We start from the raw sequence: 12,169 nt of genomic DNA on the forward strand, positions 1-12,169 counted from the left end.
CTACCCACCTTTCACAATAAACCTTATAAATAACATAAATCTTAACTATGTAATACTATCGGTACTAAAATCCCTCGGCGGATGACTTCTTTCATGAGCCTAAACCTATAAAAAACTAAGTTCCCTCGTCGGTTGTCTTCGTCCTTCAGCTTAGAACTAATATTATCTTAATATTCTACTTAATACGAATTAATGCTATTAATACAAAATAACTTAAACTAAACGCAACGTAGTCGCTAATACTCAAACGAAAGAGATAGACGGAATGGAAAAAGTTCCATCGATCATTTCGTTTACGCACCTAATATTCTATATACCAAGCAGTTATTAAGTCTACGATGAACCACGTTAAACTACAGTATGAACAATTATCGCGATACAAGTGTTGTCGCCAGAACCTGGTTTAAGAAAATAGGAAAGACGGGCGACACCTCGCTAACCCGGATCCATCTTTTACTGCCATGGAGCTTTGGGCTGGTCACCTGCGTACCAGATCTGAACCAAAGGAGTACACAAGCATGGTAGTACAAGCGAGATTCTCTGTTTACGGAGCAGCCTCCCGACTACTCCGTACCCTTGCGCGTACGAGTCTTTCTCCAAATCCTACTTACCAGGCAAAAACTAACCACGTCCGATATCTGGCTTCTCAATAGAAACCAGAGGGATCGGCAAACAGTCTTAGTGTACAGACCCACTGCCCGTACCCCAAGTCTGTGTAGAGAATCAACGAGCAAAATGAATTAATAATATATGGTATGCACAATGGATGGTCACGATTTAAGTCTATTAATAGATAGACTAAAATTAATAATAAACGATGCAATGATGAATATGAATATAACAATGAATATCGAATTATGATTTAAGTTTAACTTACAGTAACTTAACGCAGTGGTAGACGCACGCTTTGAAGATGTAGACGTTGATCGATGTCTTCTTTCGATAGAATAACTGATTGGAAAAATATTTTTCATTATACAATACACATAAAATACATAATATGCATAGTAAATAAATCACAGTAAATGAATCACAGTACATAAGAAGATAAATATCGAAGCCAATGGTTCTCGAACATCTGTAACATACAAGGGAGTAGTAACAAAAGAGAGGACACAACAATATGCACAGTAAATAAATTGATGGTTGTCGAATGCCTGCAACAAACAATGGGTTAGTAACAAGAGAAAGGACGAGTATGAGACTCTGCGACGGCTCACGAGAAAGTGAGGAAGCTAACGCCGTTATGTATTGGGCGTACGCAGGTTTGTTCGTGTTGAATTGTTCTTGCCGACTTGAACGACCTTCCTCCTTGAACGACCCAAACACCGGATGGTACCGCCTGGTACGGCGTACACGGCTAGGTCAATAAACTGTGTGACGCACGTCACTAGCACGTTGGACCGACCGAGAGCACCGATACCGCGGCACTCTCTACCGTACTCTCTCGCTCGCACACCTCCCCCCATAGACCACCGAAATTCTTTGGCACGCATCAACACCGAAGGAGAGCACCGATACCGCGGCTCGCTCTATCGCTCTCGCTCGCACGCCGTAACGTCAGCCGATTCCCGGAATCCTGCGGTTACGAGATGGCTCATTACGGTAAGGCATTCCCGCAAGGGAAATTGTAAGCCGCCGGCCAAAAGGTAGATTTAATAAATTATTTATGAAACTACATCTATTCTGAATTTATCTGTTACAAATATACAAATGATATAAAAACGAATAAAACACGAACATGTAAAAAGTAACATTAGTAAAATGTCCATTAACGATGCATTTAGAATAAATTGTCTTGTAGTTAAGTGAAAAAATATATACTTTTCCGTTTCATGTTTCATGACTGTCATATTTATCCCTTAACCTTAAACTGAAGCATCGGATATTTTTATTCTCGTGAAATCATATAGTTACACGTAATATGAATGGAATATATAACCCTTCATTTGTGCTAATAATACTCAGAATTCATGCTTTATCGGTAACGTCGGGTATTGACACTAAAATGGTAACAGGGCTACGTAGACCTATGAACGTGGGACAGAAAAAAGCATTGGATGATAGGTCTATTCTATACCTAGTCGGTAATATAACAGTTTGAAGTTTCGACTTGTAGGTACTTACTTCAAGCGCTCAGAAATTACGTTATTGAATTATACGCGCTTGAGTCCTTTGCTTATTCGTGAAGAAATAAAATGTTCTTTAAATTAAATGTTTAAAATGTCCACCACGGGCTTGTAAACATTTATTTACTCGAAACATCAAAGTTGTTCTAACATTTGTTAACATTTCGGGAGTCACTGAAGCGTAAGCGTCACGTAATCTTTGTTTCATATTCTCTTTTGTCGTCGGCGGTTGAAACATAACTTTGTCCTTTACATATCCCCATTAAAAAAATCTAATGGTGTTAGATCGGGGGATCGAGGGGGCCATTGATGAGCTCACACGGACAGGCTAGAATATGCTTGTGTAGAAATCCCACGATTCTGGCATCACTGTACTAGACTAGAGCCGGGACGTCGTGGTTAGAGATAGCGTGCAAAATCACTAACGGTGATTTATCACAGTGATCGCCGAATCACGGTCACGGTCGTGATTTAACTTCATTCACGACCGTGATTGCGATTTTTTTATCTTGAGTGAATTTGCTCACTGCGATCGTAAGTCCTTGATTTTTAAACAGAAAAACGTATTCAATATGATTTTACTATGAATTACATTACTATTCGTGTTTGTAAAAATCAGTAGAAAAAACATGAAATTCTAAAAGAATGATTTGCTACGTAACATGTAGATTATAATTTATAATTATTAATTTATTCATTATTCTTCATTGTTTCTAATTATTCCTTCACTTTATACGATATAACTCGAATTTTTGTTTTGATGTGGTTAATATAAAATATACAGATTATATGTCGTGTCTAAAGAACTGTTAGGTTCCTCCACCAATCAGAAACGATCACGAGAAATCACGAATCACTGTGAAAAATCACCGTGATTGGGAACGAACGTGATCGAATCACGAGTGATTCACAAGTAGCAGTTCACGTCATCTCTAGTCGTGGTGGTGGAACTAAGTTCCACGATTCTAGCATCACTGCGTTGTTCGTGGGTGTACCAATTTTTGGAACCTTTTAACATCCGTTTTTCATCAATGTAACCGAAATTAATTTAATTGTTTTTAATCAGAATTATTATTGTTAATAAATTGACACTTTATAACCTATTTATACGAAAAACGTTTTATATGTTAGAAACATGATAGATATTTTCATTCCAGATATACATTTACAACATTTACGCATGTAAGACACGTGTCACGTATAAAATAAAAAATTCGCGTATTTAGTCCGAAAGCTATCTACTTCTTTCTAAACTTGGGAGGCCTGTCCAGCCTTGAAACTTTTAGGGAGATGCACAGTCTATATTGTGTGATTGAGTCTATGTATATTTCTATGCCTCTGAGTGTAAATTATGTATTCAATAGTCTTTTAATACTAAATAATTAATAACATGTTGAAATATTTTTTGTGTGTAAGATAAAAGGTCACAGTTAATTGAATAAATGCATACGTCTTCAAAAACTGTTAACAATGCCAGAACGAATTGAAATTGGTAAATAAAACAATGTCGTGATTGAATTATTAATTTTTGTATTGCCAAGATATATTTTGTATGATTGTACATTTAGGTGTTATCCCTGATAATTTAAGGCATGAGGAAACTATTGTGCAAATAGCAGAAGCCCTGGATGACCTAAATTTTTCTGTTTCATACATATTTGACTGCATTGACAAGAGACTCCATGAAAATAGTGAAAGGTAGTTTTCTTTTTTCTCTATTATCACATGTTGTTCTACTATAATTTTTTAGTTGGCCTTACATAATCAATGATATTGATTAGAGGCCTGCAGATTTTTATGGACTCAGGTATGAAAACAACTATTGAACAGGAACATTTCTTTAGTCTATTTAAGGTTCCGTAAAATTTTAAATAAAGTTGAAACCTCATGGTATACTGAGTTTTAAATAATTGCATACTTTAGAAATGTATAAAATCTGTAGTCTTTTAATCAATAATATTAATTCAGTGTGATTGAAAATATTTATCATTATATATGTGACCATAATGTGATCTTGCATTATAATTTACTTTTAATATTTTGCTATAATACCTAATTGTTTCTTGTTCAGTGAGAAATCTGAACATATATGCACACTATAACATAAAAGTGAAACCACTGATTTTACTTCATCTGGTTTGTAATGTACAATGTTTTATAATGTTTTTATATGTGATTACATATACTGTGATTACTGTGAATATCCCTATTACTTGGTAATAATCATGTTTAAGGAGACTTAAAATCTAGATCAGTGCTAGAATTTAATGCCAATCTATCATTATTTTTCACATTTGGTCACTATCATTATCAGTATTTATTAGTTAGTGTTAGACAGTTTTATTGTCGACTTTTCTTTTAACACTAAACTTTGTTCTACAGGCTGTCAACTATTAGAAATAGAGCTACTAAGGTTCAAGATCAGTTACAATACTTACAAACTAATTTAAATTTAAAAGCGGTGAAAATGTACTCTGCTGCAAAGTATCCTGCTTGTCATACATACAAAGAGTACAAAATGGCAATACCACCTAATTATAAAGATACTCACGAAATACCCAAAACTTATAAATGTTCTGTACCCATAAAAGAAGTGCCTGAAACGTATTTGCCTTCCAACTGTAAAACAGAGGATGCTCAGCATGGGGCAAACAATAATTTGCAAGAGAAGTTGCAATTTTATCATGTGCGGTCTAAGACAAGTAAAGAAGTTTATACAGATAGTAACGAACTAACATTCCCTCTTCACTTATATTCGATCAGCGCTCTCTTGTTCGATAGTATGGATAATCCTTATAAGATATTAACTAAACAAACTGGCCATCGAGCGAATGAGTCCCAACAGATTGAAGATGCACCAGATTCGATTATACAACCTTGGCTGACATCAGAAATGGATTGGTCTAGTAGTTATCTCTATACTCCAACTTTAGGCGAGGTGATAAATCGAGAAATGCTCAAATACTATGTACCTAAATTTAATGGAAACACTAATAAATAAACTTATTTTCTTTGTAGGTGCCACAGATAAATGTACCGCCAACTCTTCCAGATTTACCTGGAATTGTTGACGATGAAAAATTCGTGTTAGACCTTAATTCTCAAAGTCCTATTGCACCATCTTCGGCTGTAACAACACCAACTGTTCGACTCGATCTTCCGACTCCAACATCAACTGCAGACGAGAAAGACTTAAATAGAAAGCTGAAACAGAATATGCTTAATCTACCAGGCTTTATCGATACTGACTCTTCAAAACATTCTACTCAAGATGCGACGATACTTGTACCACCGCCACCGCCACCACCACCTATATCAGAAACTTATACTACGACTACTCGAAAGGATTCTAAGAATAAGAGAATTACTGGGGTGAAAAATAAATCAACAAATTTAGATGACCGTTCGAACTTAATGGCTGCAATTCGAGACGCAGGTGGCATAGAAAGAGCAAAATTGAGGCATACAGTGCCACCAGAGGAGAAAGGAAACCGATGGTCTTCTGCGTCGGTTGGAGGAGATCTAATGGCCGATTTACATGCAAAATTAGCTCTCAGGAGGAAAGGAATTGCAGGTACAGGAGGTAACGCCCTGGAAAGAATGTCAAGCTTAATTCCTCCTCCTCCAAAACCAAATGAAGCATCTACGTGGGATAGGAACTCGGCTACCAGCGAATGTGATTCTCAGCCAGATACTGATGATTGGGATGAGTAATGTACTGTATCATTGGCGATGTACATACTAGAATTATTGATTTATTGAGATCCGTATTCTTTCTTTCATATGTAAACAAACAGTCTTAAGTATCTGACATAAAAGTTTAAAGTTTTATCTGACGAAAAATAAATCTATGAAGTAAATATGAACTATTTTTAGAACACATGACATTGTGTAACAAAAACTTATACTTTCTTCTTTCTTTGTAAAATATTCATGTTACCTATATTTCTTTTACACATACATACTGCGCTTGTTGATTACTTTTATAAAGCCATTTTTGAAGTAAATAAATTATCTGTAAAGTAAATATCTGTTCTTATTTATAAATCTTTGTTTTATCGTTAAACATTGTCAAATATAATTTTCAATGTGAAAATCAATTTAAAAATGAATCAAAATTAGTTTATCATCGATTTTGTTAGCCACTTTTGGTTTTTAACATAATTATAATGGAAGCATGTTGATGTAATTATCGGTTTGGATTTAACACTTGACCCCAGATTACTTGACTAAGTGTTCATGTCCGTTTGTCATGCTTAGTTGGATCGTGGAATTCGTAGTTTTTGCCCAGTCAGTTACTGATGCTTTTTAGTAACAAATTAATCGTTTGAAATTTATCATTTACCGTCAACCTGTTACTTAATTGTAATATGTAACACCATATTCTCTGTTCTTATATAAATAAGCTATCACTCTGCTGAATGGAAAACTTTCTAAGTTGTGGAATATTACAACACCGGTTGTATATCGTATCTGAAGTTTATAATTTGCAATCACTAATATGTGCCACTAAGAAAATCTAGTTTTTGTGAACCTGTGTAAATATCATGTATTTAATTAAGGTAACAATTTCAAAATAGAATACATAAAGGACAATGAAAAAGCATGGAAGATGATTTTTGTGTTATTTTCACTGTGATTAAAGTGCAAATTAATAAACTACTATTTTATAGCAATTAGTATGTGATTAATGTGACCATATTTTATATTTGAACAATACCATTAAACTTAATGAATTTGTTTTGTTTTTTTAGAATAAGTGAGCAGCATAACTGCAAATTGAAATGAATAAACGCAACTGTTATACGAGGTAGTTTCCTTTTTTTTTAACAGAGAATTTACGACTGTAGGATACATTATGAGGAACATGGTAAAAATTTCTACTACAACGGAATTACCCTACTCGAGAACCAATGTTTCAAACAATGTAGAACTTCCAATTGATATGCGCTTCAACGAAGGTCACGTTGTTGGTATTATCATTTATAGCGTGTTAATGATTTTATCTGCTATGGGAAATATTACAGTGTTAGTCTTAATTACGCGTAGGAAGCATACATCTAAATCAAGGATACATACAATGCTGATGCATCTTGCGATTGCAGATTTACTTGTGAGTATTGTGCGGTATAATCGTCCAGTAGGCAGTATAAATACAAGACAAGCAAAGTATAACATTTTTGGTTTACACTACCGTTTATAAGTATCTGGACATTCGACAGTAATAGTACATACATGTTACTAGAATTAGTAAACTAAAGACAAAAGAAAAACTATTATTACCGTAACTTATAAACGAATTATAAATTTAAGTTATTTATTAAAAAGTTTACCACATTTTTGTCTAATCCACAGTAATAGAACCGTTGCGTTTAGTTTGACCCTTACGCACTCGAATCTTATTATTGTATATTATTAAAATACATTTATAAATAAAAATAAATTTTATCATGTCATAACATGTTGTTGCACATTGCTGTAATATGAATAAATAATCAAATTATTGCAGAATTTTTTATACGTCATTTTACATTCGATCAGAAATAAACAAATGTTCGGTTACTCTTGCACGGTAGTCTATAATGCTTATTTGAGTGCAATTCATATTCTATTTGTCTAACTAGAAACTATACATTTTTATTGAATTGGTGCACATGAAATTATTGTTTAAATCGTGAAAGTTCAAAGAAACAAATTTGTACCATTCATTATTCTACAACTATTAACATTGACTTGTACACATGTTTCTCAATGGCTAATAAAATCATTTATGTATTTGCTGTAAACATTGATATTTGTTGATAAAGTAAATTCCTATAATCCGCTTTTTATAACTGTATTATCTTCAAATCTCCCATTTTCAAAAAAGTTATGCAAACTCTAACTAATTAAATGAAAATCTATTAGAGACGGATTTGGTGAATATGGAGAATTTCTGCAAAATAAAGTCTAGTGCGGTAATGCAAGAAGATCACACATTTCCATTTTATTTACGTTGGTTAAATTTTTTCAATATATGTTTTATTCTTCAAGACTGAAAAATCATTACCCTGTGTTACCAATCCAATATGTATATAATTGATTCAGAACAATCTTATCCTACTTGTCTAACGAAGGGCTATTCTACTCGGGTGGTCTGATCACAGACGATCTTATATCATTTGTCTGACCGGTGATGTCTTTGCTTCGGTTGTCTAATTATAATCCTACTCTACTTATTCGGCTAGAAGCGAATCTGCTTTGTATCTGTAAAGAATTTTATTGAATCTTTAATGAAAGAATAAGTTTCCAGGTTACTTTTTTAATGATGCCCCTTGAAATTGGTTGGGCAATCACAGTATCTTGGAAAGCTGGAGATGTAATGTGTCGAATAATGGCTTTCTTCAGAATGTTTGGTCTCTACTTATCATCTTTCGTTTTGGTGTGCATAAGTATAGACAGGTCAGTATAGTCTTTGAATGTAATTTATTACTTATTCCTCTTTAACTCTACACACATGTATACAATATTTTTTACTTGACACCTTGAACTCTAACAGACCTCATTTTTTTGTTACCAAGAATTTATACGTTACGAATCAAGAAGTATTATGTCTGTTAGTTTATATGTATGGATATATATAAATGAAATAGTAGGAAAAATTACAATACCAAAGAAATATATCTATTTTAAGACACATAAAAAAGTTTGTAACTAAAATTTGAGTAAAACGTTTTGTGAAAAATGTATCTTGTGTAAGGCCAGAAAGATCCTGAGGTGCGCTTCCAGTGTTAATATAGTGGAAAATAAAATTACCGTTAAATTAATGAGAATTCAGGTTGATCTGCCACTATAAATATTACTCTATTTCAGATATTATGCTGTAATAAGGCCGCTCCAGCTGTGGGATGTCGATAAAAGAGGAAAAGTTATGCTATGCCTTGCATGGGTAGGATCCATTATATGCTCAATGCCACAGGTACTGTCATTGTAAATATTTATTTCTTAACGAAAGTAACGATTAGAATAAGTTATGGAAGGATATATTGTTCTATTGTGTCGACTAATGTCAGGTAGCTTGGAAGCATTCTTTGAATCTACATGTGCTACATATTATTTTTAGATGGTAGTATTTCATCTGGAAACCCATCCAAATATTTCTTGGTATTCACAGTGTGTCACATTTAACACTTTTCCAACATACACTCACGAAATCACGTATTCCCTCTTTGGAATGGTCATGATGTATTGGTTCCCTCTTGTTGTGATAATATACACTTACACAAGCATTTTGTTGGAAATACGTAGAAGATCGAAAAAAAGTGAACGCGGTATGTTCAAGCTTATTTTGGGTCTTTACTAATACTGGAATGCATAAATGCATGATTGACACGCGTTTCTCTAAATATAAAAACACGCACCAACCGGTATGAAATGATTTTACTTGCTCAGTTGCTGCTATTTCGAATGGAATGGATTTCAGATAAGATTCGTCGCTCTTCAATGGGTTTCCTAACGCGGGCAAAAATAAGGACTTTAAAGATGACTGTAATAATTGTTGCGGTATTTTTCGTTTGCTGGACGCCGTATTATGTCATGAGTCTTTGGTAAGTATTACAGTTTATGGATGTACTCTTAGTTTCCCTCAACATGTCCAACGTTAATACAAATTCAAGATGGATAATAGGTATTGGATCGATAGGCAATCAGCATACACAGTTGATCAACGAATCCAAAAGGGACTCTTCCTATTTGCGTGTACAAATTCTTGCATGAATCCTATTGTTTACGGGATATTCAATATAAGAGACAGAAACAAGGTGAATGTCTTTTGTTCCTCTTTTGTCCAAGAAAACCAAACACATCTGACTATATAATAAGCTGTTGTTTTAGGCATCTGAACGACCAACTACTTTAGAAACTCGAGTCACTCCATTATCGCTGTCACTCAAACTCCTCGACTAACGCAAGAATTTTCAGTGTAGGAGATAGGATAATTAAAAATCCTCGAAGGTAAATTTTACACTCTAAAGTGGTTTTTAGGAAATCCAGGGATTAAGAATTATTACATTAAAGTATTAATAAAATTATTTTTCTACAATAAAAGATGTTAAAAGAATACGATAATTAGTAATATATGAAATGACAAGTACATTGGTCACGGAGATAACTAAAAAGCTAAAAGTTATGACAAATTATTTATGTATTTCGTTTTATTAATACATTGTTTTTGAAAAATCATTTGTTACATGTTTTACATTATACTTAGTAACTGCCTGCCTGAAAGTATCCGTTAAATAATTAAAAAGGATTATAAAACTACGTCAGCAACATGTTTTTTTGATAAGGATCAGTCGAAAATGAAAGCATACATTCCCACGTTGTATTGACAATGTAAAATGCACTCTAAAGACGGATACAAGGTGTAAATCAAATCAATTCTCTTATGCAGTAACAGTCTTAATCTTCTATTCCGAATGTAAGGCGATTTTGCAGCTTCGATTACTCTGCATTGAAATTCAATTAAAAAGAGCAACGTTGAATATTTGGTAGAGCAAAGCAAACTACAGTGAGTAATTTATTCAACATCGCAGGGAAATGTGAACAAAATTTTGAGCACCGTTGAATTTTATATAGTATAAAAAATTCATTAATTTTGTTTCGTATGTGAATGTAAATATTATTTTAAACAATGAGCCATCAACATATTCATAAACCTTAGTTTAACATTTTTAAAACTGTACAGCACCGGTGTTTTGTAATTACTTGTTTGTAATCCTTGCAGCCAGTTCAGACGACACAGTTTTTTGACCGATTCGGTCATTTTGACGAGTCGATAATAAAGCAGCGTTCATAGGATTCTGTATCTTCAATGAAAATCCAACTCTCACGGGTATGCTTATTACCTTTGTTTGTTCTCGTGAATGCTGCTTTTGGGTATTTACTGAATCGATCAAAAAACTGTATCGTTTGAATTGGCTGTTAGGCCGTGGCCACAACAAAACGGTAAGCGATAGAGCGGTAAAGCGAGTGGCGGCAAAGTGGCATAAAATAAAAAAAACGTATAGATTTGTATGAAATAAGCTATACTATGGCACTAGAGAGATAAATATGTTCATCCGGAATTTTGCATCCAGTGGATGGATAAGTCTACAGAGGGTCCAGGTGAAACCTTTCATTGCTTTTTCTCTCCAGAGGACCCAACATGGCGGATGAATATACTCACCTCTATAATGCCTTATCTTGGACACTGTGTAGACTTATCCGTTTACTGGACCCAAAATGGCACATGCGAATACCTTCCTCTCTAGTGTTCTAGCTATACAGCAACTGAGCAACAACGGGGCAGCACCGAGCGGCAGAGAGGGAACGATTTGTAACCGCTTTGCCTCCAGTTATGTTTGTTATTTTAGTAGGTATCCAGTTGGTAAACAATAATGATGACTGCGAAAAATAAGTTTAACATCGAATCTTTAATATCCGAGGTACAATGTAGGCTGATTTTGTGGCAATGTAATCAGAAAAAAATATGATGTAGCAAATGCTTTTACTATATATTATATTTTTAAAGTAAAACTTTCGAAATAATTACTTTTTTTAATAGAGGATCACATGTTTCTATTGATATTAGGAGGCATTAAAAAAATTCGTAGTTGACGGTACAAATGTTGAAATTCGCCCTACAAGGAACGCATCTGATTAATTGGATGAACACCATATTTTCTTTTTTTTTGAGCTTCTAATAATCGGAAAATCGTACACCGGCGTTTAAATAAAAGGGCGCAGTCAGCCAAACCTGCAAAGCCAAATTTTGTCCAATGCGTATTATAAAGTTATAGCTACAAGTTTGATGCAAGATTCGCTATAAACTTGCACGCACATTGGCAGAAACATGGGTAGCAAATGGACAGCAACATATGCAACAAATTGGCTTGCGCAAACCTTGTTCCGGTTTTGCCCTCAATGTGACATAGATCATGTTGCAAGACTTTTTGCCATTTCGTCAGCTGGTATTGCCTGCAAAACCCAAGTCAAATGCAAAAACAGATGGCTATGGGTTT

At 34.2% G+C, this 12,169-nt stretch overlaps 2 protein-coding genes across 2 annotated transcripts; both read left to right on the top strand.

Annotated features, from left to right (window-relative positions):
- The first annotated feature begins 3,464 nt into the window (after positions 1-3,464).
- On the top strand, positions 3,465-5,843 carry LOC107192145 (WAS protein family homolog 1). Its single transcript, XM_015581344.1, has 4 exons — positions 3,465-3,621; positions 3,698-3,827; positions 4,512-5,067; positions 5,148-5,843. The coding sequence occupies exons 1-4, from the start codon at positions 3,600-3,602 to the stop codon at positions 5,841-5,843; spliced, it is 1,404 nt and encodes a 467-aa protein (XP_015436830.1). The 5' UTR covers positions 3,465-3,599.
- A 1,144-nt stretch (positions 5,844-6,987) lies between these two features.
- On the top strand, positions 6,988-10,083 carry LOC107192142 (gonadotropin-releasing hormone II receptor-like). Its single transcript, XM_015581341.1, has 7 exons — positions 6,988-7,242; positions 8,422-8,570; positions 8,982-9,087; positions 9,232-9,439; positions 9,592-9,715; positions 9,796-9,928; positions 10,002-10,083. The coding sequence occupies exons 1-7, from the start codon at positions 6,988-6,990 to the stop codon at positions 10,071-10,073; spliced, it is 1,047 nt and encodes a 348-aa protein (XP_015436827.1). The 3' UTR covers positions 10,074-10,083.
- Positions 10,084-12,169: the final 2,086 nt, after the last annotated feature.

This window comes from Dufourea novaeangliae, unplaced genomic scaffold (genome assembly GCF_001272555.1).
Source record: "Dufourea novaeangliae isolate 0120121106 unplaced genomic scaffold, ASM127255v1 scaffold307, whole genome shotgun sequence".
NCBI classification, from domain to species: Eukaryota; Metazoa; Arthropoda; class Insecta; order Hymenoptera; family Halictidae; genus Dufourea; species Dufourea novaeangliae.

Bases quoted from the DNA above. Each gene is read 5' to 3' on its own strand.
- LOC107192145 (XM_015581344.1), top strand. From the start codon at position 3,600: ATGCCAGAACGAATTGAAATTG. The intron at 3,622-3,697 runs GTAAATAAAACA...TTGTACATTTAG, and splicing joins GCCAGAACGAATTGAAATTG to GTGTTATCCCTGATAATTTA. The intron at 3,828-4,511 runs GTAGTTTTCTTT...TTTGTTCTACAG, and splicing joins CTCCATGAAAATAGTGAAAG to GCTGTCAACTATTAGAAATA.
- LOC107192142 (XM_015581341.1), top strand. From the start codon at position 6,988: ATGAGGAACATGGTAAAAATTTCTACTACAACGGAATTACCCTACTCG. The intron at 7,243-8,421 runs GTGAGTATTGTG...ATAAGTTTCCAG, and splicing joins TTGCGATTGCAGATTTACTT to GTTACTTTTTTAATGATGCC. The intron at 8,571-8,981 runs GTCAGTATAGTC...ACTCTATTTCAG, and splicing joins GTGTGCATAAGTATAGACAG to ATATTATGCTGTAATAAGGC.